General features: G+C 38.9%; 1 protein-coding gene across 1 annotated transcript; it reads right to left on the bottom strand.

Moving 5' to 3' along the window:
* Nucleotides 1-5,220: 5,220 nt before the first annotated feature.
* Nucleotides 5,221-24,277, bottom strand: LOC127637578 (D(4) dopamine receptor-like). Its single transcript, XM_052118699.1, has 6 exons — nt 24,068-24,277; nt 12,619-12,798; nt 11,864-12,138; nt 9,266-9,378; nt 7,047-7,750; nt 5,221-6,418 (listed from the first exon to the last, which is right to left on the bottom strand). The coding sequence occupies exons 2-6, from the start codon at nt 12,680-12,682 to the stop codon at nt 6,216-6,218; spliced, it is 1,359 nt and encodes a 452-aa protein (XP_051974659.1). The 5' UTR covers nt 12,683-12,798; nt 24,068-24,277; the 3' UTR covers nt 5,221-6,215.
* Between the last annotated feature and the right edge of the window lie 3,385 nt (nt 24,278-27,662).

Genomic DNA, 27,662 nt, shown 5'->3' with positions numbered 1-27,662 from the left:
AACTTGATCTAAAAAGCATGGCACTCGCTCAAGAGATGCTGAAATAACTGCGAGATGCAGCGCAACTGTCAAAGTCATCTGTCTAATTAGGCTATGTCCACATTAATCCGGATACCTTTGAAAACTCTTATATACAAGAGAAACACAGTTCTGCCCTCTGAGTGTGTTTTTCAAGGAGACATAAATGTAATGGAGATCATTCCATGCTACTCAAAATAATACATGGCTAATTGGATTTAATTTCTGCATATTTATCTGCAATTGTCTGTTGAATGCAATGTTTATTGTAATGTAAGTCTAAATGAATATTTGTACACCATGTATACTAAGCTTTATGTTTACATGCCTGTAATTGCCTTTATAAGCTTTTGCAAGCATGTAGCATATACTGTATGTATATGACTACACATTGTTATTTGTAAATAAGTGTAATATCAACCATGCTAATATGCTTATTGTAGTTTGGTAATCTTTTACATATATTTTCTCTCCTTTTGCACCACACACACACATTCAGATGTGTATGTATACCCCTTGTAAATACTTGGATTTCTGCCTCTTTGTCCTTACTGACACTCCATGACGATGACCACATTTGCCTAAGAACCAGTTTACACTCGCCTACATCTTAAATTCCATGTGCAGTCTGAAATGAAATTGTCCTCGTGTTCCATCGCTGGACAGCAATTCCAAGTAAACTTCCCACCGCTTTTGAAGAAATGCAATGTCAAGGTTGTACAAAGTAACATTTATCTTACACAACACAATCAAAGTTAACAGGCACAACAACACCCCTTCAACATGGGCCATCTTGATTGTTTTAGGTTGAACGGATCACATGACAGCATCACATGACAACAAATACGTCATCGTTTTCAGATATCTCCATTTTCTCTATCCACACTACAGACAGATACATTGACACATTCAGTGTGAATGACCCTTTAGTTATCATTTTATTGTTTGGATATAGCATTATTTTTCCCTGCTCTCCTCGACCTTATGGGAACAAACCATTTCTGGGTTGCAACCCACCAGTTCAAACCCACTTTTTTTTTTTGGTGATATCATCTGCGGCACTGCAGTAATGATTTTTACATCACCGGCTAAATTATGTTACATTGTATAGCGTCAGCCCTGTTTATGACTCATAGATATAAATCAGGTCTCAGCTCAAATGGTTTGAATATAGTGAAGTGCTTTTGGGAATGCGGTGTGACTGTTATCAGTGTCATAATCACATGCAGCAGAGTGTTTCAGTCAGGCTGTTTCAATGCTTCAATTTTGGAGACTTTCAAAGTTAATTATGCCAGCACTGATTAATTTATTAATTTGTTGCTCAGTATAAGACACATTTTTTTAAACAAATATATATATTTTCTCATTTGGTCTGCAATATTGTTTTAAAATCATCCAGGCTTATGAAATTATCACATTTATTATGAATGATCTATTATATATATATATATATATATATATATATATATATATATATATATATATATATATATATATATATATACACACACACTTCATATTTTATATCATATATTTGCATTTGTGTGTATTTACTATATACAATTTAAGGAAATAACAGACTCCAGAAAGTGACAGATGCACTGATGATCCTATACAATAACAGCAATACTGATTCCACGAGTCTCTTTACAACATCGATTCATCGAAAGCACAATTACTATAATCCAACTCTTTAATATCCATAATCCCCCATGCTATGATGCAGTTTTATTATCAGTCACTGTTGACTGATATGTTTTGTGAATCCCACTTGCAACAAAACAAAAGTGGCAGATGGTGTGCATTAGAGCAGAGAAAGGAATCCATTGAATTTGGCAACTGAATATCTACTCCTATCAGTTGGCATTTTCCCACTTTGTATGAAGCCAAAGAACTTTTCCTAAACCACTTGTTGTAACTGATAGAGTTTAAAGCAAGCCAAAGCACGAAGGCAAGAAAATGCTTTCAAAATCTTATATACTGGTTTTTATTGGGCATTAACTTCCAATTAGTGTGGCTGTTTATGTCTTTTCTCTCTTTCCTTGGCAAGGTGGGCTTCAGACTGCACAGGGTTTACACATCTGGTGTGTTTTAAAGATGTTTTTTTTTTTTTTTTAATTATGAATAAAATGTTTTCTTTAAGTAGATCTTTAAGAGTCAATGGCTATGATTGGAATATCATACTATGATACTCCTAATACAATTTCTACTAAATAATATGTACACTGTGTACAGTATCCACATTTCCTGAAAGCACAGAATACCTGGATGACCTGCTTGCCAACACCTTCAATTTCCAGTGTGAACTGGAATTAATATCAGACACAATTTCTTCTTTGACTCATTATTTGATCAGATTGCCAAAAGTTAACACTTTTACAAAAACAAAATTACCATTTTAATTTCCAAGATGTTAAGTGGACTCCACTCACATAATTAAACATACAACATAGTGAAGTCATGTGACAAAATGTTTACATTGCAAATGGCATACTATTTGACATGCTCTTTTAAAAAATTGTAGGCAGTATACATACAGTATGTACTATGCAGTTAGCAGTATATTAGTAATCCATTTCAAACATAGCCATTCAGCCATTCTAGTCAGCTGAATGATCACAAATAAATGTTTCAACTTTCTCTACCATCCAAAAAGCTGCCTGTCCACTCTGTATATCAATTCATACACAAACATCACCTTAAAAAAAAAGATATGAAAGACAATTTGTCCATTTCAGAAAATAATTAAATCAACACCAATACCAATAACATATCAAACACAGACAACTGTCATTTTCAGTGTTGACGTTTTTACATATTTTATGCCTCTGGGCTATGAAATCAACAGTATTCTGTTATCTAGTATATTCAAGCAACAATTTAAAAAATAAATAAAAACAAAATATTTTTCAAAGTTCAGTAAACTAAGGCATCAGAAGTATTCCTCTATGGTACATACTCCTGTGCTGTCTACATCCATTTGGTCCATTCAGTAATCCATGTTTAATGTTTTGGCGCAGTGGCGCCCCTGCCTGTACGCAGAGTATGCACACTGCATACCCCAACATTACCAGAATTTCAATATGAATTCTATGTTACTTCATTTATAAATGAAAGGTGATGTGTGTTTTTTTTTTTATGTTAAAATGCTTTGAGTAAAATAACCACACATTGAAATTGTTTTTGAAAGAATGTGATTGGCGGGACACTACAAATATTTGGTTGTTAATCTGGAGATGACAAGAAGAATGTAATTGTAATAATGTTTTGTGACAGCCTCTCGTTTAACAATAGCTGGCTTTCCATTGAAACATTTTGCATTTTTAAGCGTGTTCCAAAAAATGCGACTAAGGAAAATATGAATCCTTGCGTGTTTCTTTCCAATTTCTTGATCTTTCCATCACATTATCTTGATGGATCGCTTGTCCCCTTGATCCCATGTCATGATGGTGCAGCTGAATGACTTCCTTCGGGGAAAGTTTTACTTTGCAATTTTACCTTGTTTTATTAAATGCTGTCAGGAGATGCCATAGAATAAGTGTAATATCTCATATAATGAGGGCTGAAATGGGCTTCGATACCCACACGCTACCAGCCTGCACATACCTGAGAGCGCCCACGCTCAAGCTGTTCTGGTGGATTGTGAGGACCTACTTTTGGTTAAACATTTGCGAATGTCAAGGGCTTTGTTCAAAGAACTGTGTGCCCAGGTCGGACATGTTGTTGGGCTAGTCACATCACGATATCGCACACTCATAACACGCACTAAAATGGTCAAAACATGTCATCCTTTTGCAAATAAAATTTTCATCTGTTTTCATCAGCTTAATGCATATTTTAACAAATGCGAAACTCTAGAAAATCCACCTCAGCCAAGCACATTACATTTAAAGTAAATTTTGAGGGTTTAATCGCATTTTATGCGCAATTTCAAAATTCATATAAAAATATTTGGATGGAAACCCAACTAGTTTTAAAAATAATAATACAGGCATGCAGAGAAATTTTTTTTTACTTTTTTGCACACATACTGTAAATCCTGCAAGACTGAGACGTGCCTCACAGGTGTGGCACTAACGAACATTCACAAAGGCTTTGAAATAAAAAGAGAAAGTACCAAATTAATTTGACACGTCAGGGAACAGGAGGTTGAACTTTTCAATGTAAGCTAGGCATTGGTTTCTTAATTTAGTCAGAAATGTAAGACTATTGCATTTTTAGTAATGTATATTGTGATGACAGGACAATTGACAGATCTTGCACATACAAATTATTGTGCAAAATAACTGTCAATTCAAAAAGGGCATTCAGTAGTTCTCTAGCTTGCGTTAGCATTGCTCTTCTTCGTGTACTTTAAGTACTGATGTGACAGTGGTGTTAGATGCTGTACTGCCATCTTGCGACGTGGATCAGCATGACCGTCTCTGCTTCCCCCAACAGCTCTTGAATTTCATTTGCATCTGGAAAATGTCAGAGTTTGAGGTAATTTCTAAAGTTATTTATTACTACTATAATATAATTGCTTTGCCTAAAAACAAATGTCAGAATTCAAGTGACCAGAGTTCGACAGTTAAGGACAGATTATTATTGTCCCTCATATCTATAATATTTGGAGACTGTCTACATTTCAAGTAATTTCTAAAGACAGTAGTTACCTTTATTAGAGAACTGCTTAGCGTAAAATGAACCTCATTATCTTGCGATAAAGGCTGTGTCTCGTTTGGAAGGCTGCGTCCTCCGGAGGTCGCATTTGTTGGCCGCATTCGTCATCGAGGCTGTCTCGTTTAATTTTTTTATTTACATTTTTTATTGGGAATGCAAAAAAGGTTAACAATTGTATAAATGTAAGTGCATATACGTAAAAGGCATTGACAACAGATAAAAATAAGAAAAGGAAAGACAAAAAAAGTGAAACAAGACAGCCTTGATGACGTATGCGGCCGAAAAATGCAACCTCCAGAGGACGCAGCCTTCCAAATGAGACACAGCCAGAGAATGTCACGGTAATGGAAAAATTTGAATTGTTTTTGATGATCAAATTTAGCATTTCCATGAATACTGTGTTTGGCAAACTTTTTTTGTTTCCCAGCAACCAAAGTCATGGTTTACACAAAATCCACAACAATCACTGTGCCAAGCTACCTTGCACTGAACAAATTAAGACATTTAATTGAGATGGAGGTAGATGGGCCCCCTTTACTATAGCTGTGATAACAAAGAAAATAAAATTGCACGTTGCTTTCCTGCTGCATTTGTAAACACTGCTGAAAACTATCCATTACTAACATATGTTGACTACACACGCTTACTGTAAATTCCACTGATACTATTTTAGAGAGTGGTCTAAACAATTATTTATTCCTTACCTGTCCAACAACAAAGAAGCAACATCATCATCACTACTCGATTTTTCTCCGCCATTAAATCCTTCCATCTTGTGTATGCCGTACCAATGTTTACTCTAGTTTTTACCCTTTGCCGGTCTTTCTATCTTCTTGCTTCAGTCCTTTTTTGCTTCTTCTGCAGTACAGCTACTGGATCTCCCATTATCTCGGCTGCTAAAGCACGATAAATAAGTATGTTCCATTGAGTTCTTTTAAGCATAGCCAAGCTTATCTACATAGGTGGCAGCCAATGAGCGCAAGGATTCTCTTCGACATTTAGTGAAACACCGCAGGTCATGTGATTTCAACATGGAGACAGACATTGATGGGGGTGACCCGCACCATGTATAATATATATATTTTTTTATAAAAAACTATTATGAGTACAGCCTTCATGTGAGTGTTCACCATTGATATCACTCTTCACAAAAACAGAATTTATTCGTTAATGTGTAAAACTTTTTAAATTAGCCCCAAATTACTGTATGCACCTTTAAGAGGTTTAAATGCAAGTTTATCATACAATTATTTTAATTAAGACTAAATTAGAATATTTAAATTAAAGTTAAATCAAACCATTTGAATTAAGAAAGCATAATTTAAACAAATATCTGCTGGGGTTTATATATGAGTAATGATTACAATTTTGTAAGTACCATGGATCAGAATTCTGTGGGCACCCCTGACTGTGCGCTGTAGATCATCCAGGTGGTTGTGGACATTTACCTTTGTATTGAACCATAATGTTTCGGTGTAAATTACTGTCCTGAATGTTGATAAGTTTGGCCATGTCCTACAAGCAATCGCTCAATCTTAAGAGCGACAAAAGAGAAGTTTGTGAAACACGTTCCTGAACTCCACATTAAAGGCAGTGTAGATGATGGGGTTGACAGCGCTGTTGACGTAGCCAAGCCACGTGACCACACTTATCAGCATTGGCCCGATGTCACAAGAATGACACAGCGCCTTAGTCACGTGGACCACAAAGAAAGGAGTCCAGCAAGCCAGAAAAACACCTGTAAATGAGAAGGTCAGGTGAGGAGTTTACATATATTCTTTCTCTTGATCTACATAGCTAATTCTTCCCTTTCTTTTTCAAATATCTCATGTTCATAGATTGAATAGAGTCCTGTAAGCAAAAGAGCAAACCGTTTCCAGTCCGATGTGTATTTTGTTCTCTCTGGGCACCTCAATCAATGTGTCAGTTATCCTTTCATTAAGCTTTTTTTCATTAAGCTTTTTATTTAAGCTGTTGTATTGGATCATGCTAATCTCTCAACAAGATATCGCTCTGTAAGGTATTGGAAACAATAGTGACCATATGGTTGCCATTTTCAAAATTTCATTGCCCTGGAAACAGCCAGATACACTTTATACTTGAGAGGACTTCTTTTAGAAAAGAAATTCTCATGTTAATATTCAGAGAGCAGCAGGTGTAACATTGAGGCATAGAGTTTTGTATATTGCTGTGCATGACATTTTAGCTATATTTTTCATCATGGTTGACCATCCGATTGCTAAGGTAGTTAGGAGTTAGCCTGGTCATTTAATTCTAGTTCATGCAAGTCTAAGCTGGTCTTTTTGAATGATTTGTATAATAAAAAGCACTATACAAATACATGTAAATTAAATTACTATACGTACCCACGACTACAGGCAGCACCTTCATTGCTTTCCGCTCTCGTCTGCTCACCCTGTTGCTCTTGTTGTGGCGTCGCCCTTTATGAGACTGATGGTTCTTCCCCACCCCATTCTCTCGACCACTATCATCATCCGTAGGCCGGTCAGGGTTCTCTGCATCTGATACACTATCCATCTGGGTGGTCATAGGGTCGGTCTCTGCAATCGGAATCTGACATTTTACCTGCTCATCTGTGGTAATGGTAACTGGGCTGGTTGAAGAGAGTGGAGTAGGAGGGGTGGCGGAGAGCGAGGTGGGACTGAGACCTCCAGGCATGAGGTACACCACCTTCTCCTTCGCCCTTCCCTTCTCCTTCTGCAGTGCTGCTCCCAGGTGCAAAGTGAGGCTTCTACGCCCCCTGGGTGCCTGATGGAGATGGGACCGGCTACGACCAGAGCTCCATCGCTTCAGTCCCCTGAACATCCAGTAGTACAGGAGGAGCATGACAGGGCAGGGTACGAAGAAAGAACAGATGGAGGAGTAGACCACAAACTGATTGTCCTCCAGCTTGCAAACATGAGGGTTCCTGTTGGGCACCTGGTTCAAGCCAAATATGACAGGACTGGCCACACCCAGGGAAAGCACCCAGGTGGCTGTGATCAAGGCCAACTGACGGACACTAAACTGGTTACGGTTGTACTTCAAAGGGACCACCACCGCTATGTACCTGCAACAGAGAAGTTGAGAAGGTTTTCTGATTGGTGAATCAACCCTGAAGAAGTACCAGTTGCTGATGTTGAGTGCTGCTTTATGCATCTGGCTGAAAAGACCAGCATAGCTGGTCACCAACTGGTCACCAACATAGGATTCTGGTGTCTTGGTTCCCCCAAAAAGTTTCTTAACTAGCTTAACCTGCAAGACTTCTTTGGTCAAGCATCTTCACCAGAAAGACTATGCTGGTCTGCAAGGTAGACCAGTACCAAACCTGCACTAACTAACATCAACCAATCAAGACCAGTAGGAAATTCATAAGCTGGTTGTTTCATCAAGGAAACGTTCAGTCATACATTATATTTGTACATTTATTTGTTGGCTTTTGCAGTAGTTTTATTGCAGTTTGTTCCAAAAAGCTTATATTCATGAATAAAATCACAATTTAAATTTGTTATGTATTTAATACTTAATCACAGTGCATGCTGAGGCAATGGAAGGTTCCAGAGCAATCATTTTAAATTGCATGAGATTGCATTCAGTCTGATTCATGCTTTCAATCAGCTACATCTTTTCAAACATAAACCTTTGTTTTTATCTTCAGAGACGAGCTCTCTTTGTTTTAGTATGCGTAAAAGACAGAGTGACCCTGCTTTCCCTCTGTCTGGGACCTCTTCAAGTTGTTTTATATTGTTTACGTGATACGGTGCTGCTTGCTGCACCAAGTAATTAATGAAATTCTGCTCCACGTCGTGCTGATGCGTAAAAGGGAGCTACGTTTCATTAGCATCCCACGGGATGACCAATCATGTGTAACCACCGAGTTAAGATTCACATTGTGAGCACTCAGAGGGGAACATAACAGACCTACTGAATGTTCAAAATTCACCTGAATGTTAAAGAATCACTGTACGAACTTGTTTTAGGGGGTCATATGCTTGATTTATCCACAAAAAAACGAAATATATTCAGGTTGCACATATTTTATATGCTAAAAAATGTGTGCAATTCCTGCTGATAAAACAAACAAAGCTTAAACCAGCCTAAAATGGTTTTCTGGTCTAAACTTAGCTGGTTTAAACTGGTCTCCCGGACTGGTTAAGTTGGGGCCCAACTGGTGCCTAAAACCCCTGTAAAACCAACCAAATGGCAAGGCTGGGAGACCATTTTATGGTGTCTTTTTTCCAGCAAGGATATCACTGGAGAGAAACTGTCCATAGACCACTCTGTTATATGGAAAAATACATTTAATATTTCAGAGATAGGGCCATAAACATGCTCCTCATGCACTTTTCAAAAGCTCTCAAACTTCCATGTTTACTTGAGTGTTTGAACTCAGAGGGCACTGCAAGACATTTCTGACCATGTTTATTCTGTTGATAAAATCTTTAGAATTTGCTGAAGTCTATGTGTTGCCAATGCATTTTCATGGTGTACATTTGTGGTGCAGGCAGGGTCATATTTTCAACTCAAAAGTTTGATATTTGACCAAGTGGGTGTGCAGGTGTGACTGTGGGTGTGTGTGTCTCACCTGTCTACACTAATTGCACACAGATTCAAAATAGAGGCAGTGCAGAGCATCACATCCATAGTCATTAGGGCATCACAGATGTACATACTCAGTGTCCAAATGCCTCCCAGGAACTAAAACACACACAAACACACACAGAAAAAAGAAATAGAGAGAGAGAGAGAGACAGCATTAGAGAATAGTATACACAGCAAGAAGCCATGGTTTGGCTAGTTAGCAATGTCAAGTTAGCTCCTTCTGGTAGATGCTGTAACTACAAGATTTGGTGACAAAGGCGTCTTTCACCTGAGTAATTGGTCACATGGGATTTACAGCTCAGGTGACTAACTAAAAAAAAAAAAAAAGCTTCCATGAGCATCGACTGCGGAATTCAAATAACATATTTAATTATGTGCCAGCCGAGAAATTGCTATTGAGATGAATGGGAATGCTAGCAGATAACAGATCTCCAGGTATTATAGACCTCACTGATACACACTCATCCACATCTCCCCCAGGAAAACCCAACATCCAAGGTCAAAGGTGTTATCGTAAGTCATTATCTCACATGTTTATGGGAGCAGATGGGTGTTTGATAAATACTCTTCATACTTGATTGATTGCAATTAAAGGTTGAATTTATCAAAACAATTAACCAAATCCTTTGTTGAAGCACATTAACCATACAATAAAGAGAGAGACTCCCGGGAAAATTACTCATTGAGGTGTTTCTACAAAAGGAAAGCAACATATTAAGAAGCCACAAGGTGGTGTGGCAGTGAGCAAACCCCCCAATTCAAATTGACACGCAAGAACCAATGAGGTTTGATGTTATCAGCGGTGCCGCAATACTGTATTTAGCTCTGTTTACATACTTTATCAATGACTTAATTTGATTTGAGAGTGAAAACCACTTAAATTACGGTCTGTTTATAGCAAAATGTGATCATATGACTTTAGATAACTAGGAAAATATGCACAGACTACTTTTTATGGCATTTTGTGGGTGCCTAATTAAGCATTGAAGTGAGACACTGTCTGCTGCCGTTGTTTTAAATTCAGAAAACAGGACTGAATGAAATTATAATTTAATGATCTCCTCTTGTGTTCCACAAAAGTAAGAAAGTCTTGATAATAGAAAGAAAATATGTTGACAGAACTTTCATTTTTGGGTGAACTGAAGTAGATGAGGAAGAAACTTTGGGAGGAACCATGACGCAGCCCTTCTCCATCGGCTGACATCAGAGTTTGCGTTAACCAAGAGTTTTCCGTAATTTAAAGAATTTTGAGAACATTTATCTATAATTCAAAATGCTTTCCCTTAACTTGAACATCATAAATAAGGTCTATTAATATAATATACAGAAGTAGATTCCAACCATACAACAAATGATTCATGAACTGTTGCCATTGTGCCCTTGAGGAAGGCACTTAACGTCAGGATGCTCAAGGGGGACTGTCACTGTACTAAGTGTACATTCTTTAAGTCACTTTACATAAAACCATCCGCTAAATAATACATTAGTTGTCTGAGAGAACTAGATTTTTACATTTTCTGAACAAAATGTGAATGGCTGCTTGCTTATGCAAAGGTTACTGCCACAATTCTTGGGTGTTGTGGGTGGTTGACAGTGGGACGCCTTTGGTTACAAGGGTTCTTGGTGGTTCTTGGTGGCCAAAGTCAAAAGAGCCCACTCCCAAGTCTCTGTAATATTTTGGGGCTGAATTCATAAATGTTTTATAAGAATAACATTCTTCTTAAAGGTGTACTCAGTATAGGTTGACCAGACAGGTTGATAAAACCAGGATAGTCCCTAATTTACAAGCACTTTTCCCCTCTAATTAGTATTAAATACAGTTTGATTACTTTAAAAAAGCCTTTAAAGTTGACTTTGTGCTTATTCTCTCATGAGAAAACAGCAGAAATTATGAAAGAATAACTCATTCACACAATTTGATTTGTGAGTGCTCGTGACTTTCTTCATACGTTTCAAAATTCAAATATATTTCTTAAGGAGTAAAACTTTTTTTATGAGTACAAAATTACTGAGTGCACCTTAAACTACAATTTTCTTTTTATGTACTAACTTAAGTTCAGAACAATTTGTGTTCCCGAAAAAGACCTAGAAGTGCTCTAATCTTTTTTCGTAAACCTCCAAAGTTTGTTGCTAGACTTTTTTGCCTATTTTATCATCCACCAGGTAAAAATAGTCTGTATGATTGCGTAGAAAAGCAACTGCAGACCTCTTCTCAACAAGCAACTTTGAGGGATTATTTATGTTTGTCGCACAATGCGAGTTACAACAGATTCGATGAGGTTTCTAATACAGCTGCTGAGGGAGTAACAGTAAATTTGTCATAATTCATCGCTCTATTTTCTTCTTCATTTGGAAAGTTGGAGGAACATAATAGTGGCATTTTTCTTTTGATGTTGGAGCAAATGGGTAAGCAAAAATGATATTTACCATGGTCTCCCATTCACCGCTATAGAAGTTTACCCTGCAATTGCTTCCTTCCGCATTCCAAAACCCAGAAGTGTGAAAATGGTCCATCAATTTGGACATACAACTGATGAAAACCTCACTTTATTGTATATAATCTTCAGTATCCAGTTCTCACCTCAGAGTAGACGTAGAGTGGGAGAACCAGCACGGCCAGCAGAAGGTCGGCCACAGCCAGACTGACTATGAAGTAGTTGGTTGCAGTTTTCAGGGAACGTTCTGTCAGCACACTGAGACACACCAGCACATTACCCAGGATAATGATGAGGATGAGAGGCACGCCAAATATTAAGGCAAAGTAGTTGTACCCCTCTTGGTCCGTCGCTGGGTCTATACTGGGCGTCACATTGACCATGGTGCCCCAAAGTTCTGCTGCCAACCCAGTTTCAACATCTGTGGAGGACATAGAGACAACAATAGACACACTGTTGGTTTTTTGTAGAGATCAAATGGTCTCTTTGTGTGTGTGTGTGTGTGTGTGTGTGTGTGTGTGTGTGTGTGTGTGTGTGTGTGTGTGTGTGTGTGTGTGTGTGTGTGTGTGTGTGTACTACAGTATATGCTAAAAAATGGATTTGTGTTCCTGTCCATATGTTTCTAGGAAATTATGACAAGATGAGACAGTGTAAATATAAGCAAATGGCCTCATTTGAACGTCATTCGTATGCATAGCATTTGGAAATGCCGTCATATGTCTTCCCATTCGTTTGACAGTAAAGACACAGTTTGACAGTTTCTTCATTTGTTTTGACTCTCTCTCTCATTTCTTTCTTCTGTTTGTCTACAAAATGTTCTCATTTCAGGATACAGATGTGTTCATGTTTCCTGTATGATGTACTGAATATAAGTTTGATAAAGGCTTGTCAAAGTTCTTACCTTGAAAATGTCGACAACAGAGAGTTTTGTAGAATTCTATAGAGTATGTAGTGTTGTCTGACATCAGTTTGTGTGGTAGTCACATTCTGAAAATGTGTGGGATACAGTTGAGTCTCTCTGTCAAGGTACACGGTGGCCATGTTCGAAGAGTTATCACTTCATTCATACAATTTGATATAGCTGATGAAAGAGAAGAGAGGTGCTAATTGAATTTTCTATCTATGCTTTATATAGGCATTTTTAGAAATCCATGAATGTGATAATCAAATAAAAAAAAAGAGCAGATGCATTCTCAAGTGAGCTTCACTGGAGAAGTCTTCACATTTTGCTAGTGTTTTTGCCTTACGGTTGTGTGCCTTGGTTTTTACACTTGAGCAATGTGCAAATGTTGCGGTTGTTGTCGTGCATCACAGTAAACTTTACACGTCTAAGGTGGCACAAAAGCTGAATCAGAAGTGAAATATATACCATAAAAAAGGTAAGATTACACCGACTATTTAATGCTGAACAGAGGTCACATAGATGAAATTTAGGAATCACAATTGTGGGAAACGTAGTAGAAGACACAATCAAAAGTTGATTGTTATACTCTCTGAACTTAATATACAGAGAGTTACTACAAACACTGCAGCATTTTAGTGCTATCAAAAGGTTATTCTGTTTGTTTAAGAATCCCGACCAGCCCAACATTGGCTCAAACAGTGGATTGAGTTTAGGACGGGGCTAAGAAGGGAATATAACTTTTTTTAACATCATTCTAGTCTGCAACTTTTAATATTGATGCTTTTTTGTTTCATTCTGGAATTAGAAGTTGAAGTGTTGTAAAGCCATATAGTTTCTTTTTATATAGAATTATAGCATGTACTTATAATAAATCAGAGTATTTCCTTAAGAAATTTGTAATTTTGGGTCAATTTAAGTGAGTTTGAACTATTTTTTAGATATCGACTTTTGATAAAAAATGTATCTGTTATCTCAAGTTCTCATGTCATTATATTCCTTGCGAAACAAATTGAAGTATGGGATCAGAGGACGTTCAGCTTCTATGATAACGGACTGTTTGAAATTCACCCTTCTCGCAACAACAGGTGAAGGTTGCCATAGCAACCTCTAGTGTGTGTGTGTGTGTGTGTGTGTGTGTGTGTGTGTGTGTATCACAATAAAGAACGGAGATACTGAGCATGTACATAAATAAAAAACCCAATCAAGCCTGTTCCAGTTCACGTCACCTTTTGGCTACTAATGAAAATGCTCAATTAGAGAAGTCTCCTCTCTGGTCGATGCTATCGTTTTTTTTCCTCCCTAGAGGTTGTTCTCTTAGAGCTTCAGTAGTAAGAATAAAAAGCTATTCATTTTAGCTGTCAGCTGATATACTATGGGGTTCATAAGAGACTCATGAAAATGCTTCTATTTTGCATTTGAATAGAGGTTTTTCTTCCCCATTATGAGTTATATTACCAGCAACAATTTGAGTAATAATTTGAACTGAATTTATTTTTTTTTAATTATATTGAATTTCTTTGTATTTGGTATGTTCCACTTTTGCTGACCGCATGCACTCGAGCTGACATGGACTCCACAAATTTGTGAAATAAATGTTTCCATGTTATTCACCATGATTTGAGAATGTTCAAAAAATTATCTTGTGAGCTTCAATGGAAGCAAGAACATCTGACCTTTTGTACATAGGAGCTAACATGGTCAATGTTAATTTACTTATTTGACTATTCACCAAGAGAAAGTGCAGAATCTTAAAATATTTCCTATTCATTTATAATAAAAATAATAAAAAATAAATAAAACAATACTTCTAGGTTTAAATTGGATTTTTATATAAAAAAATATATTTTTGTTCTGGTTAGGGTCATTATTATAATTTTTTTTTTTACATTTGAAGCAGTTTTGCATACTTCTCTTGCTTCATGACTCACATTCTATGAAGCAAGAACTCTAAAAAGCTGTGTGTTCTGGGTTTTTAATCTCCCAAAGTAAAATGGTAAGCAAAGACACAAACACATCGTGTCTCTGGCAGTTGTCACTTTGGTAATCGTACCCTGAGTTCTGCTTGTAAATGTCATCCTGAGGCAGAACATCGCTGTGTAAAGATAGCAGCAGGCAAAAGACAAGGAAAAACCAACCAACACACCCTGGTGTAAGTTTATCAGACCAGAACGTTTCATACAAGGCACACAGATAAACAACCTTCTCCCTGCTGTCCCTAAACGTCTCTCTGCAAAACTCGTTAAAGCACAAATACCTTCCATGTCTTGTTGACTGAGGACATGGACAATAATCTCATTAGAAAGTTTGAAATGCCATTGTCACATAGACGTCTGCCCTAGAGCAGAACGACTTGGAAAGTTGCATCTCATTATGCTGCACCTTCAAGCATGAACTGTGTTTAATTTTGCAGATATGAGCTGATACGAGATGCCTTATTGAGCTTAGGTTTGTGCAGAAAGGTCATTTAATTACAGGTGGAATGATTTAAGAATTTATCCCTTTAGCGGAAGTGCCCATTTGGGGTTTCACATCCTTTGACATTCTCAAAGTGTGTGTGTGTGTGTGTGTGTGCATGTTTATACTACATTAGGAGGATGGTAAAACCTGAAATCACCTACCATTTGGGGCCCAGCCAGTGGTCCCCATGAGGGTAATGGCTTAGTAAACATACTAAACGATGTTTTTTTGAAAATGCAAAAGGTGGTTGGCTAGACTTCCAGCCTGGTCTCCAAGCTTTGACAGCATATATATATATATAAACCCATCTAAACCAGCTTGACAACAGCTTGGCCAAACTGGCAGGTCAGCTAAACTAGTTGGAGACCAGCTAGACCAGTTAAAGACCAGCTTGGCCGGGCTGGTAGACCATTTTATACCAGCAAATGACCTTGGGATGGTTTAAGCATGTTATTTACAGTAAGCAGGGTAGATTCTGGTTTATACTGGTGCCATCTATAATAATGTCCAAAAGTAGAACATCTAAACCAGCTTAGCACAAGCTTTGTCAGGCTGGCATACCTGCTAAACCAGCTGAAGACCAGCTAAACCAGCCGAAAGCTAGCCCTGACCAGGCTGGGAGACCAGCTAGACAAAATTACACTATCTAAGACCAGCAAACCATCTTAGGCTGCTTCAAGCTTGTAATTTAAGTGCTTGAGTTGATACTGGTTGGCCTTACCTCATAGAACATCCAAAGAAAAAAGATCTAAACCAGCTTTCCACCAGTTTGGCCAGGCTGACAGACAAGCTAGACTAGAGAAAGACCAGTTTGGCCAAGCTGGGAAACCAGCTAGACCAGCTTAAACTAGCTATGACTGGTAAACCATCTGAGGCTAGGTTAAGCTGGTCTACTCCAAGCTCATCCAGGTTTCCTCACCAACGATACAAGTCATCTTTAATTATAGACAGAGAATTTCAGAGCTTCTACATTCTTTTATAACATAACCAATGAAGAGTGATCAAGGTAATTACTGCCTTTCCTCTTTCTTTATTATAGTTATTTCCTCTCTGCTAATCAAAGCTAGTCAATTTTTTGGAGGTGTTCAAAAACTTCTGTCTTTGTGATAATTTTTTCAAAGAACAATAACTAAGTAATATGTTTGCATACTATAAATGTTAGCATAATACTTTCCTTATTAGTAAAGGTTAGGATGGTGACTTCTACTGGCTTCTTTTAAATAGCACCATAGTCTAAAGTGAATGCCAAGCATAAAGACGGTGTAGCACACTGAGGCATCTCAACATTTGAGCCATTTGTCCTTCTATGTCAAGGTTCTGGATAAAGCCTGACAGAAATTTTTTTTCGCTCTTAAATGGTTTGATTCATGAGAGGTGTTGAGAGATTGTAGATCAGGTGATGGCCTGTGGCATTTTCTTTGGGTGGCTGAATGTCTTTTTGAAGATTTATAGCCATGGGGCTCTACACAAAAATATTTTAGGGAGCAAGCAAAGATGAACGGAGAGACATTCACAGTGACAATTCACAAAATCTCCAGAGGGATGATCTGTGTGAAGGGAGTCGAACGTGTATTAGTGTGTTTTTATGTGTGTGCACACGTGAGGCAGGGTAAAAACAGAGGATCATGTCACAAGATAGCAGGCCTTAATGAGGCTTATAAAATGAATAGTTCCAGTCCTGATTGTTGATTGGTCATTATAGTGTTCCAGCCAAATATTATAATGAAATACATGATATAGTAACAGCTATGAGGTGAAACAGCTGTTCATAAAGCTATGGTGTATGTCAAACACTATGTATTCTTGCGGAAGGATGATTAATGTCATGATGTGTGTGTGTGTGTGCACGTATATGTACTGTATGTAGGATGGTATTGTGTGTGTGTGTGTGTGTGTGTGTGTGTGTGTGTGTGTGTGTGTGTGTGTGTGTGTGTGTGTGTGTGTGTGTGAGCGTGTATTTATCACTTTGTGGGGACCAAATGTCCCCATAAGGATAGTAAAACCTGAAATTTTTGACCTTGTGGGGACATTTTGTCGGTCCCCATGAGGAAAACAGCTTATAAATCATACTAAATTCTGTTTTTTGAAAATGTAAAAATGCAGAAAGTTTTCTGTGAGGGTTAGGTTTAGGGGTAGGGTTAGGTTTAGGGGATAGAATATAAAGTTTGTACAGTATAAAAACCATTATGTCTATGGAAAGTCCCCATAAAACATGGAAACACAACATGTGTGTGTGTGTGTGTGTGTGTGTGTGTGTGTGTGTGTGTGTGTGTGTGTGTGTGTGTGTGTGTGTGTGTGTGTGTGTGTGTGTGTGAGCGTGTATTTATCACTTTGTGGGTACCAAATGTCCCCATAAGGATAGTAAAACCCGAAATTGTTGACCTTGTGTGGACATTTTGTCGGTCCCCATGAGGAAAACAGCTTATAAATCATACTAAATTATGTTTTTTGAAAATTAAAATATGCAGAATGTTTTCTGTGAGGGTTAGGTTTAGGGGTAGGGTTAGGTTTAGGGGATAGAATATTAAGTTTGTACAGTATAAAAACCATTATGTCTATGGAAAGTCCCCATAAAACATGGAAACACAACATGAATATGAATACCATCTGCCATTAGGGCTTCAAGAAAATTGCCCTGCTGTGATATCTTGGCCATTGAATTTAATGTCTTAATACTTATAGATCAACTGCTGGCTTATCTAGAGCAGCTCACACAATCTCCTTCTCTCTCAAGTGGCCTTTTAGCATTCAACACACAATCGAGACTTGTAAGAGAACAGGGCCAATTCAGATTAAGTACTAATGTTATGGAGATAACTGGTATTTTGTGTTTTGCACAAGTAAAACAGGAACCCCCCTACCAATTAGGAACATTTTAGCAATGTTGGCAGCAACATAGTGAAATATTATTAGGGTTATGTATAAACTCAACCGTTAAGTGGACTTAGCACAGCCACTATTAGTGCGAGGTCACACTCTATCAGATGTTAGCACCCAATTAGAGGCTCTGAGATGGAAATGATGGGACAACCCAATATTAAAATGAGAAAATTATTTTGATGGCAGGATGAGATTAGATATAATATGGGCTGGAATTGGTCCAAAATATATAATCAGACACAGAGTGAGGGTAGTAGTGACTCCAGATTAGAGGAGTGTACGTGCTTTTGGTTTTAAAAACGTTTGTGTTTTCTGAGGGATTTAAGATGCATAATCTATGTTACATATTAGCCAACGGAAGAGGAAAGTGACTTAAATATAAAAAAATAAAAAAAAATGAATTAATTAATTTAATCTAAAAATGCAAAAAGATTTCAGTTAGGTTAAGGGTAGGATTTGGGGAAATATATTTGTTATCATTTTAATCCTATATAAGAAGCTGTGAAGCTACAGTCCATTAGTTTATTCTGTTGTAAACAATGACATTGATTGTTCAGCTGACAAAACAATAAGAATACGTTAGTATGTCAAGACACATTTAAAAAAAAAAAAAAAGGGTTGTAAAATTAGACTTGACCCACAACCTTGAGGGGCATTTCAGACAGAAAACGTACTTGTACTAAAAAATACATACGCAGTGCGAAAAATTGGAACAGAACGTGAGTATTTTAAAAGGTATTTTTACTTCACACGGCATCAAAAAACATGTTGCTATTGAGTGAGACACTGTAAAACATAGCATTCAAAGATGTCCATCTAGCACGCAGACATAGCACAACAATTAAATACAGCACTGTCTGACACAAAATTTGCTTGGTGTGAACGGCCCCTAAGACAATACAAGAACGGAGTGTACATTTATCCATCGCAGCCTTATTTTCATTTGTGTCATATTAAACATGGGCTCTACCTTGACTAAGGCCACATCCACAATAATCCATTTTCATTTGAAAACTCAGTTTTAGCTATCACCCTAGCTTACAAAGGTATGCAGAAACGGAGAGTGTTCTCAAATGGGTAGAGTAAATGATGGATGAGAGGAGTAAACAAAGCGTAAGGTGAAACTAAATGAATTGCTAATTCAGACGTATTAGTGTGGACATGGCCTAAGGTCCATAGGAGGGCTAGAATAGTGACCTGAATTCCTTCTTTTTCATTTTACCCATCTTGTCACTTTTCCTCTCCCTTTTGTACAATTTTCTTTTCTTCATCGAATCATCTATACGTTTTACTCTATGAGAGTGGCACTGCTATGTACTTGGTACCATTTGCATGAATAGCTCTTGAATGAGTGAGTTCTGCCCTATCACACTCAAACACACATGTGACTCCCTTCGCTAGATTAAAATCGAGTACCCCCTCTTCTACGTATCCCAGCGGCAGGACTTTACATCCCTGCCGGCTTTGTGTCAAACAGAGCCAAGTGGCTTATAAGTACAAGATATGACTGACCTTTTCCTGCTCGATCTCAACTACTCAATGGATTTAAGGGCCTGGCATCCAACAATGGGAGTTGCCCTTTTAACCAGAATCTGGATTCAGCTATATTTTAGAATATATTCCCAGATGCAGTTTAATCTTTCCCACTCAAGTCTGTGACAATTTGTAAACTGATGAACTGATTCACTCTCTGCCTAGATGTAGTAATAAAGTGCCATTGCGGTCTCACCTGGTCTTTTCTGCAGTGCTGAACTATGTTGTTCGACAGTCATAGTGTTCCAGGACCAATAGAAGATGTTGATCTTGGAATACATCCTACTTGGCAAAATCACAGCCACTGTCCAAATCCTTTGTTGGTTATAACAAATACCCCCCATTGGCCCCTATCTACCATGGCATCGTATTAATCTCCATCCCTGAATTGGCTACATAACTATACTCTCTCCTCTCCACCAATAGCTGGTGTGTGGTGGGCGTTCTGGCGCACTATGGCTGCCGTCGCATCATCCAGGTGGATGCTGCACACTGGTGGTGGTTGAGGAGATTCCCCCTATACTATGTAAAGCGCTTTGAGTGCCTAGAAAAGCGCTATATAAATGCAAGGAATTATTATTATTATTATGGTTGTTTGCTCTTTACCTCAGCCCTAGTCTCCCCACAATGACTGAAGTTTCATTTGTTCTTTTTCAAATTGGTGACCATTGTTTTACAAACTCAAAATCAGGCATGTGGTAATGATGCAATCAATTCTAAACTGCAGAGGCATTTGACAGTTATCGCCAATTAACTAAAATAGAATTATGATCTACTTCCTGAATTTCTCAAGAGATTTGTCAGTATTACAATGAACAATGGAAGGAGGGGAAAAGGTGGGCGTAGGGTGGACAATAAATAAAAAGTCCGCCCACTTGTTGTTCACAGTACCATAGCAACCAACCTGTGGATTTTAGTGCCAGATGGACATATGGCGCTTATTCGCCCATGTTTCTTTCCCATTGTGTGAGGAGAGTCATAATTGCTCAGAGTAGTGCCATGAAAAGACATGGAGGATATCATTAAAAGCCACAGGTCTGCTCAAACACAGGTCAGGGGGTCACTTCATTTAATGTTAACTGCTTATTCATGCACCTATGTTTTTTGAGTGGTACCAGTGGCAGTCCTGGCTCATTTAGTGTTCTAGAAGAAATAAGACATGACAATAAAGTCTCATGACAACTCGTAATAATTCAAACAAGATGACCAAATTGAAAGATATAGTATGACGTGTCTCATATGAAAAGGTACGACTTTTAGACCAACCAATCAATGAAAAGAATTTCAAATCAATACAATAAAGGCATTCAATTTTAGTTTGCCTACATCCAACACCTTATTTTAAGAAAATTTGGTTACTCCATATTTATGTTGGCTTAACAAATTTAACATACAGTCATTCTACCAACTTGGTTTAGTGTTATGCAAAATCCATAAACAAATACCAAAATTATCAAGAGTAACTCCTACAGCTTTAAAGCTACATCCACCAATATTGGCACAGGCCTTCAGACTCCCCAAAAATCCCCAAAATCCCCTAGACATGCATTGATGAATGCTCAAACAGTAAAAAAAAAATTGTATGTAAACAAACACACTATCACGATTCACTGTTGTCTGCCCTGTGTTTTACCTCTGTCATCTGTTCCGACAAATCTCAGTTGCCTCCGAGTCTGAGACTGTTAATCCACGCATCGTATCACATGGCTTGTTGAGCACATTACCATGGAGACCTAGCGTGTGTGGAGGCTTCACGCTATTCTCCGCGGCATCCATGCACAACTCACCACGTGCCCCACCGAGAGGGAGAACCACATTACGACCACAAGGAGGTTACCCCAACATGACTCTAGCCACCCTAGAAACCAGGCCAATTGGTTGCTTAGGAGACTTGGCTGGAGTCAATCAGCATGCCCTGGATTCAAACTTGCGACTCCAGGTGTGGTAGTCAGCATCTTTACTTGCTGAACTCCCCAACTCAGTTGAACCACAGAACCAAACAACAGAACCAAAAGGAACAATTGTAATTCATATTCCCTGATAGCACACATACATCACCCAGATGTCTATATGATGTGTGTGTGTTTACATCTGGAAGAGTATGTCTCGGATGTAAAAAGACTTCCAGCATGTCTTTGAGATGTCATGATATAGAATGATTGTAAATCTGATCTTTTTAAGATGTTTAGCAGATTTTAATTAGATTGTGATGCTTTCCAAATGAAAAGATCTAAAATATAATAGTGCGGTCTTTTCAATATAACGGCAGTTGATAGTGAGCTTAAAAAATACCATAATATTACTATAAAAACTTGCGTTGTTTTTAGCGCTGAATGAGCTCTCTCATAACGCTCATGAACTTGCAATGATGGGCAAAAATGTTGGTGTACTACTACTTTAATTATCATAGATACTTTTAACTTTTTTTTATCTGAGGGGGCACATAGAAATGGGCATGGTGCTTTCGGTAATCATAATACCCACAGTATGTAGGGTTCTCTGATATGAAAGTCTGTGCAGAAGTCTCTCCTATATATAGAGATATTAATAGACTTAATCACAGTTCTGCAGATGCTAAGCAGAGGCGTATAAGTCATCGTTTTTTGTGTATGGTGGCATGTTGTCAGAGTACTTCTTAATAAGATGCTTGTGCGTACAGAGCAACAGGTGCTAAATAGCTCTTGCTCCATTACTGCCACCTGTCTGGTCTTGCTGGCACCAGCTTGGTTCTGTTGGACTCACTCCATTGAACGTCCATCAATGAAGGAAACAACAGTCTAGATGTGGCTCTCTGACCAGCTGTGAGCACAGCAACAACAGCTTGACATCAGAGGGGGGCAGAGAGGAAATATTGAGCTGGTACTGGACTCATGGTCAGACACAGTGTGTGCGGGTATCATATGCGTGAATTAAATTAGTTGCTATGGTTTCCAAAACTCATGGTCATTTTAGAATGAGCTTTTTGTATGGTGTTTTGTGTAATTGTATCAGGGATGTGAATAATATATGTTGAGGTTTAATTTGAGGTTTTAATTTTAGTCCTTGCTTATTTATTGCTCTAATGATTCCCTGTTATCTATAGAACTTTTTTTATCAGAAAAAGGGAAAATGTCTGATTTAACTGCTTTAGCTTCAAGAAAACATTTCAAATGCACACCTGTTTTCAATGGCTTTTTGTTTTTACAATTGTTTCATTCTTGTTTCACTTGGTTATAATTTTTCTGTTTATCTTAATTTCTTGTGAGCAAATTTTCTTTGACCATTTTAATTTCTTTCTATCTCCTTATGTATGTATGTAAATGTATTTATGTAAATAGAGTAGGGTTCACTTTAAACTCAAATTACATTGTATTTGGACTACAAATGATATTAATATCATAATAATTTGAGAGAAAAAGTTCAGAATTTCTTAGCATTTGGTATGTCTCCCTTTTACTTTAATGACAACATAGACTTGAGCTGGCATTGACTCCACAAGTTTGCACAAAAACGTATGATCCTTTTATCCAGCATAATTTGAGAATTTTTCAAAGAGCATCTTGTGTGCCGCAATGGATGTAAGCAAATCAGAACTTTTGTACAAAACAGTTAGCAAGGTCAAAGTCACAAATGAGCTTACATTTGATTAGTGACCTAAAAAATGGTGCAGAATCTTAAATATTTCAGTAACTCTTTACAATAATGTTCCATATGTTAACATTAGTTAACAACATTAGTTAACATGAACAATGATGTATACTTTTATTAATTCATTTTTTAAATCTAAAGTTGTATTAGTTAATATTAGTTAATGCACTATGAAATAACATGAACGAATAATGAAAAATTATATTTTTATTTGATTTAACTAACATTAACAAATATGAATAAATTCTGTCAAAAAATATATGAATTGTTTGTTCATGATACCTAATGCATTTATTAATGTTAACAAATGGAACTCTATTGTGTTACCAAAATTTCATTCAGTTTACGCCGTCAAAATCCTAAAATGTTCTTTTTATTTCCAGGTTTAAATTAGATTTTGAATCCCAGATTTTCCCTGTGGTCTCAGACATTTGGACATCACTGCATATTCTCTGTCAATTATTTTGTATACACTGTTTTAAAATGTGACATATATATATATATATATTTTTTTATGATATCATGAACAAAACTGCAGCTTTGCACAGTCTAAGTGGATTTCAACATAATTTGCTTGTCATTTTAAAGAGTTTTTAATTGAGTGTTTAATTGCAATCAAATATATCATAACAGATATAAAAGAGGTAGAATTCAATCAAGCAGAAAAGCTTTCTACTGATACATCACAAGTCCTGTCTCAATTTTGTGAACTGTAGATAATTCTGTGCTCATCCATATTCATGGATTTGGTTTGTCATTTACATAATTTAAAAGGCAAATTTTTCTGCGCCCAAAATGAAAAGATGTCAAATCTGATATGAACTAGCAACCTTCTAATCTTTTTATGTTTACCTCATTTTGTTAATTTGTCTCAGATTAGATCATTAATATTATCCAACGATATACACATTTGAGTCTGATATACACATAAAAAGTCGAACACACTTACCTGTAGTTCAATTGCATTTATCGTAAAGTCAAAACTGGGTGAGAACTGTCAAAAGGAAAACATGAGAAATCCATTAAAGGAGCCTTTTCATCCGAAAGGTGTCAGCGCAGAGGTCAAAACCATGTCCAATTGTCTGAGCATTTACATCATTTTCCGTGAGAGAAGTGTCAAGCTTTTCTTCGGACTGGGGTCTTTTTCCACCTAATGATTTTCTCTGATGGTCTTGTATGTGTCAGAAAGTTTCCTCAGGAAGCTGATTTCAGGTTTTATATGTGCTCTCTCTCACTCACTCTCTGTCTCTCTCTCGCTCTCTCTCGCTCTCGCTCTCTCTATCTCTCTCTGATTTCATTAGCTGCTGTCTAAGGAGCTTGGGTTCAAGAGTGTACCTATTCTTTCTCCTCTTCTCTGTGTGTGCCACATGCTCTTCTCTCTCTATCTGTTGCTCTCTCTCTCTCTCCCCCCTTCTTTTTACCTTGTGACTCCTTTCTTGATGTATTTATATTATTCTTCGCTTGTATGTCACACAGGCTCTCTTTACACCTGTCTGTCTGTCTATGTCACTCTTTCTTCTCTTTTCACTTTCTCTCCCTCTATTTCCCTCCCCCTCTCTCTCTCTCTCTCTCCGTCCCTGTCTCTCCCACGTTTAATTGCTGTGGTACACCTATGACAGCTGTGATTGGTTGCCAGATGAATGACTTAAGCCCCCACTAGCTGATGTGTCTCAGAACAGCTGTTGAACAATCAATGACCTAGAACAGGCGTCAAGTTCTGACACACAAAACAGTGAGGCTCAATTTGAGCACAAGACAGGAGGTCCTAATGTGAGGCATGTCCTTTATGTCTCACTGATAAACATCCTCAGTTGTTTTCAGAGGGAAGAAACAGACTGCTCCTTTGACTCCAACGTTTAGTTGCATTACTTATCTGATAACAACCAATTAGGTTCTGTTTGTTTGGGTTGTGGCGGCTGGCCTTGTGGTGACCCTAGTTTGCCTCTTTTATTTATGTCTGGCTCGAGTTTAACCCGGACACACACACACAAGATGAGACAGTCACAATGTAAGTCAAAAAACTGCTTTTATTGAAACAATAAAAGCAGGCAAAAGTACAAACGGGCAAATCCAGTGAAGAGTTGTCGAGGGAAGCGTAGGGTCAAAAGCCAGGGAATCAAAGAGAGTAAAGGGGGCAAATCCGGGAGAGTAGTCGAGGGGAGCGAGGGTCAAAGCCGGGGTAAACAGGATCGAGAGGCGGGTAAACTAACAAAGGGAGTAGACAGGGGTACTAGGTGAACGAGGAGCTGGCAAGCTAAGGGGGTAATCAAGAGGAGTTCAAGGGGGGATCAAAACTAGACGAGACTAGCGGGGCAAAGACACGGAAACTAAATACAATAACCAACACCCGTGAAACGGATGTGCTGTGGTATTTATAGGGGAAGGTGCAGGTGTAAACAATGAAAGGTGATGAGACGAGTGCAGGTGAAACGAATAAAGGGGTGATTGAGACGAGTGCAGGTGGTCATAATGTTCTGGCCATTGGGAGCGGGCATGTGAGCCCGAGGAGGGAGACCTGCTACGAGCATGAGAGCTCATAGGAGCAAAACGAGCATGGAAGCTCGAGGGAGCAAAACGAGCGTGCGAGCTCGAGGGGGCGGAGCGAGGGAGCGGGGTTCGTGACAGTACTCCCCCCTCTAAAACGGACGGCTCCTGACGGCCGTGCTCGGTTGCGAGGAAGTGGTGCTGGACGACCCCAACAAACAAAAAACCCTGAACAGACAACCCACAAAACACACAAACAAAATTGAGGGCAGTCCAAGGGGCACAGAGGGAAATAAGACAGTCCATGGGGTCAATGGGCAGTTTCAAGGCAAGGTCAGGGGGAACATAGCGGACAGGCGGGTGGTCGGGAGATCTAGGGGGCAGCCATAGGGCAGAGGCTGGGTCAGGGGGTCTGGAAGGCGACTGGAGGACAGGGACTGGGTCCGGGGTCTGGAAGGTGACCACCGGACAGGAACAGGGTCAGGAGGCCAGGGAAGAGGCCACAGGACAGGGAGAGTGTCAGGGGGCCACCGGACAGGGTCAGGGGCCAGGGAAGAGCCGTGAAAGGCGGTGCCGTCAGAGGCGGCACTGTAGGCGGCTCTGGAGGTGGGGTTCTGGAAGGCTCTGGAGGTGGAGCCGAAGGAGGCTTTAGGGGCGAAGGCCTGAAAGGCTCTGGAGGTGGAGCCAATGACGGTGGCGCCGTGGGAGGCTCTAGAGGCGGAGGCCTGGAAGGCTCTGGAGGTGGAGCCGAAGGAGGCTTTAGGGGGGAAGGCCTGGAAGGCTCAGGAGGTGGAGCCAATGGAGGTGGCGCCGTGGGAGGTCCCCGAGGCGACGACCTGGCAGGCTCTGTAGTCTCGGGGGAAACTAAATACAATAACCAACACCCATGAAATGGATGTGCTGTGGTATTTATAGGGGAAGGTGCAGGTGTAAACAATGAAAGGTGATGAGACGAGTGCAGGTGAAACGAATAAAGGGGTGATTGAGATGAGTGCAGGTGGTCATAATGTTCTGGCCATTGGGAGCGGGCATGTGAGCCCGAGGAGGGAGACCTGCTACGAGCATGAGAGCTCGTAGGAGCAAAACGAGCGTGGAAGCTCGAGGGCGCAAAACGAGCGCGCGAGCTCGAGGGGGCGGAACGAGCATGGAAGCTCGAGGGGGCGGAGCGAGGGAGCGGGGTTCGTGACAGAGCTTTTAGAACAGTAAATGTTCCTGGACTTGAAGTATAACCAGTAATGCAAACAAAATTGGGCTTATTTAGCCTTGAGTGGATTTTTTAAGGATGAAAATGTGTGTGTGTACATGGGTGGTGTAAGTGTGTATCTGATACACATGGTTTTGAGAAACCAAATGAGTGGGTTGAACAGAGTGCCTCCCAGCAAATTAATTTGTCAAGGTAATACCTGCCCAGACTCAACCCACAACCTTGAAAGTAGAGTTTGTGTCCAATCTGACTCCACTCCCTTGTTCTGGTCTATTAAACTGACAGCGATGAAATCACTAGAGATTGGAAAGTGGCTGTACAATTGTTTGCTAGTAAATCAGTTAAATCATGGTCACTTTATGAATCCTACAGTAGTACTCTAGAACAACCATTGTTAATTGTATCAAAACCATGGTTTCTTCCAAAAAACACAGTTACTACAGTTTGGTTACTACAGTCATGGTTGCTACATTGTTACAATTGTAAAAGCATGGTTTCCACCTTAAAACCGTGGTAAATACAGTCTTGATTACTACAATATAACTATATGAAAACCATGTGTGGCAGGTTATTTGCTCTCTTATAAAGGATGAAGAGGGAACTGGGTGAACAATCACAAAGACTTTAACACACCAAACACAACATAAAACTGCTTTTGAAAATCACTGGCACACACACACACACACAGCTTCAGGTGTCACTCACACTGTTGGCCATCCAGCCCAATGCAGAATACACCCTTTCGCTAGCTGCCTCCATCTCTCGCTCTCTTTCTCTAACTGGCATCTCTGGCTCCTCTTAATCCCCCTCCCGGCAGATTGGGGTAACTCAGCACCAGGCATCCATCCTTAAGGCC

The sequence above is a fragment of the Xyrauchen texanus genome, chromosome 45, assembly GCF_025860055.1.
Source record: "Xyrauchen texanus isolate HMW12.3.18 chromosome 45, RBS_HiC_50CHRs, whole genome shotgun sequence".
NCBI classification, from domain to species: Eukaryota; Metazoa; Chordata; class Actinopteri; order Cypriniformes; family Catostomidae; genus Xyrauchen; species Xyrauchen texanus.
This window is presented reverse-complemented; position numbering and strand designations above follow the sequence as displayed.

Bases quoted from the DNA above. Each gene is read 5' to 3' on its own strand.
- LOC127637578 (XM_052118699.1), bottom strand. From the start codon at position 12,682: ATGTCAGACAACACTACATACTCTATAGAATTCTACAAAACTCTCTGT. The intron at 12,139-12,618 runs GTAAGAACTTTG...TGTCCTCCACAG, and splicing joins CTGTTGTCGACATTTTCAAG to ATGTTGAAACTGGGTTGGCA. The intron at 6,419-7,046 runs GTACGTATAGTA...TCTCATTTACAG, and splicing joins GGTGCTGCCTGTAGTCGTGG to GTGTTTTTCTGGCTTGCTGG.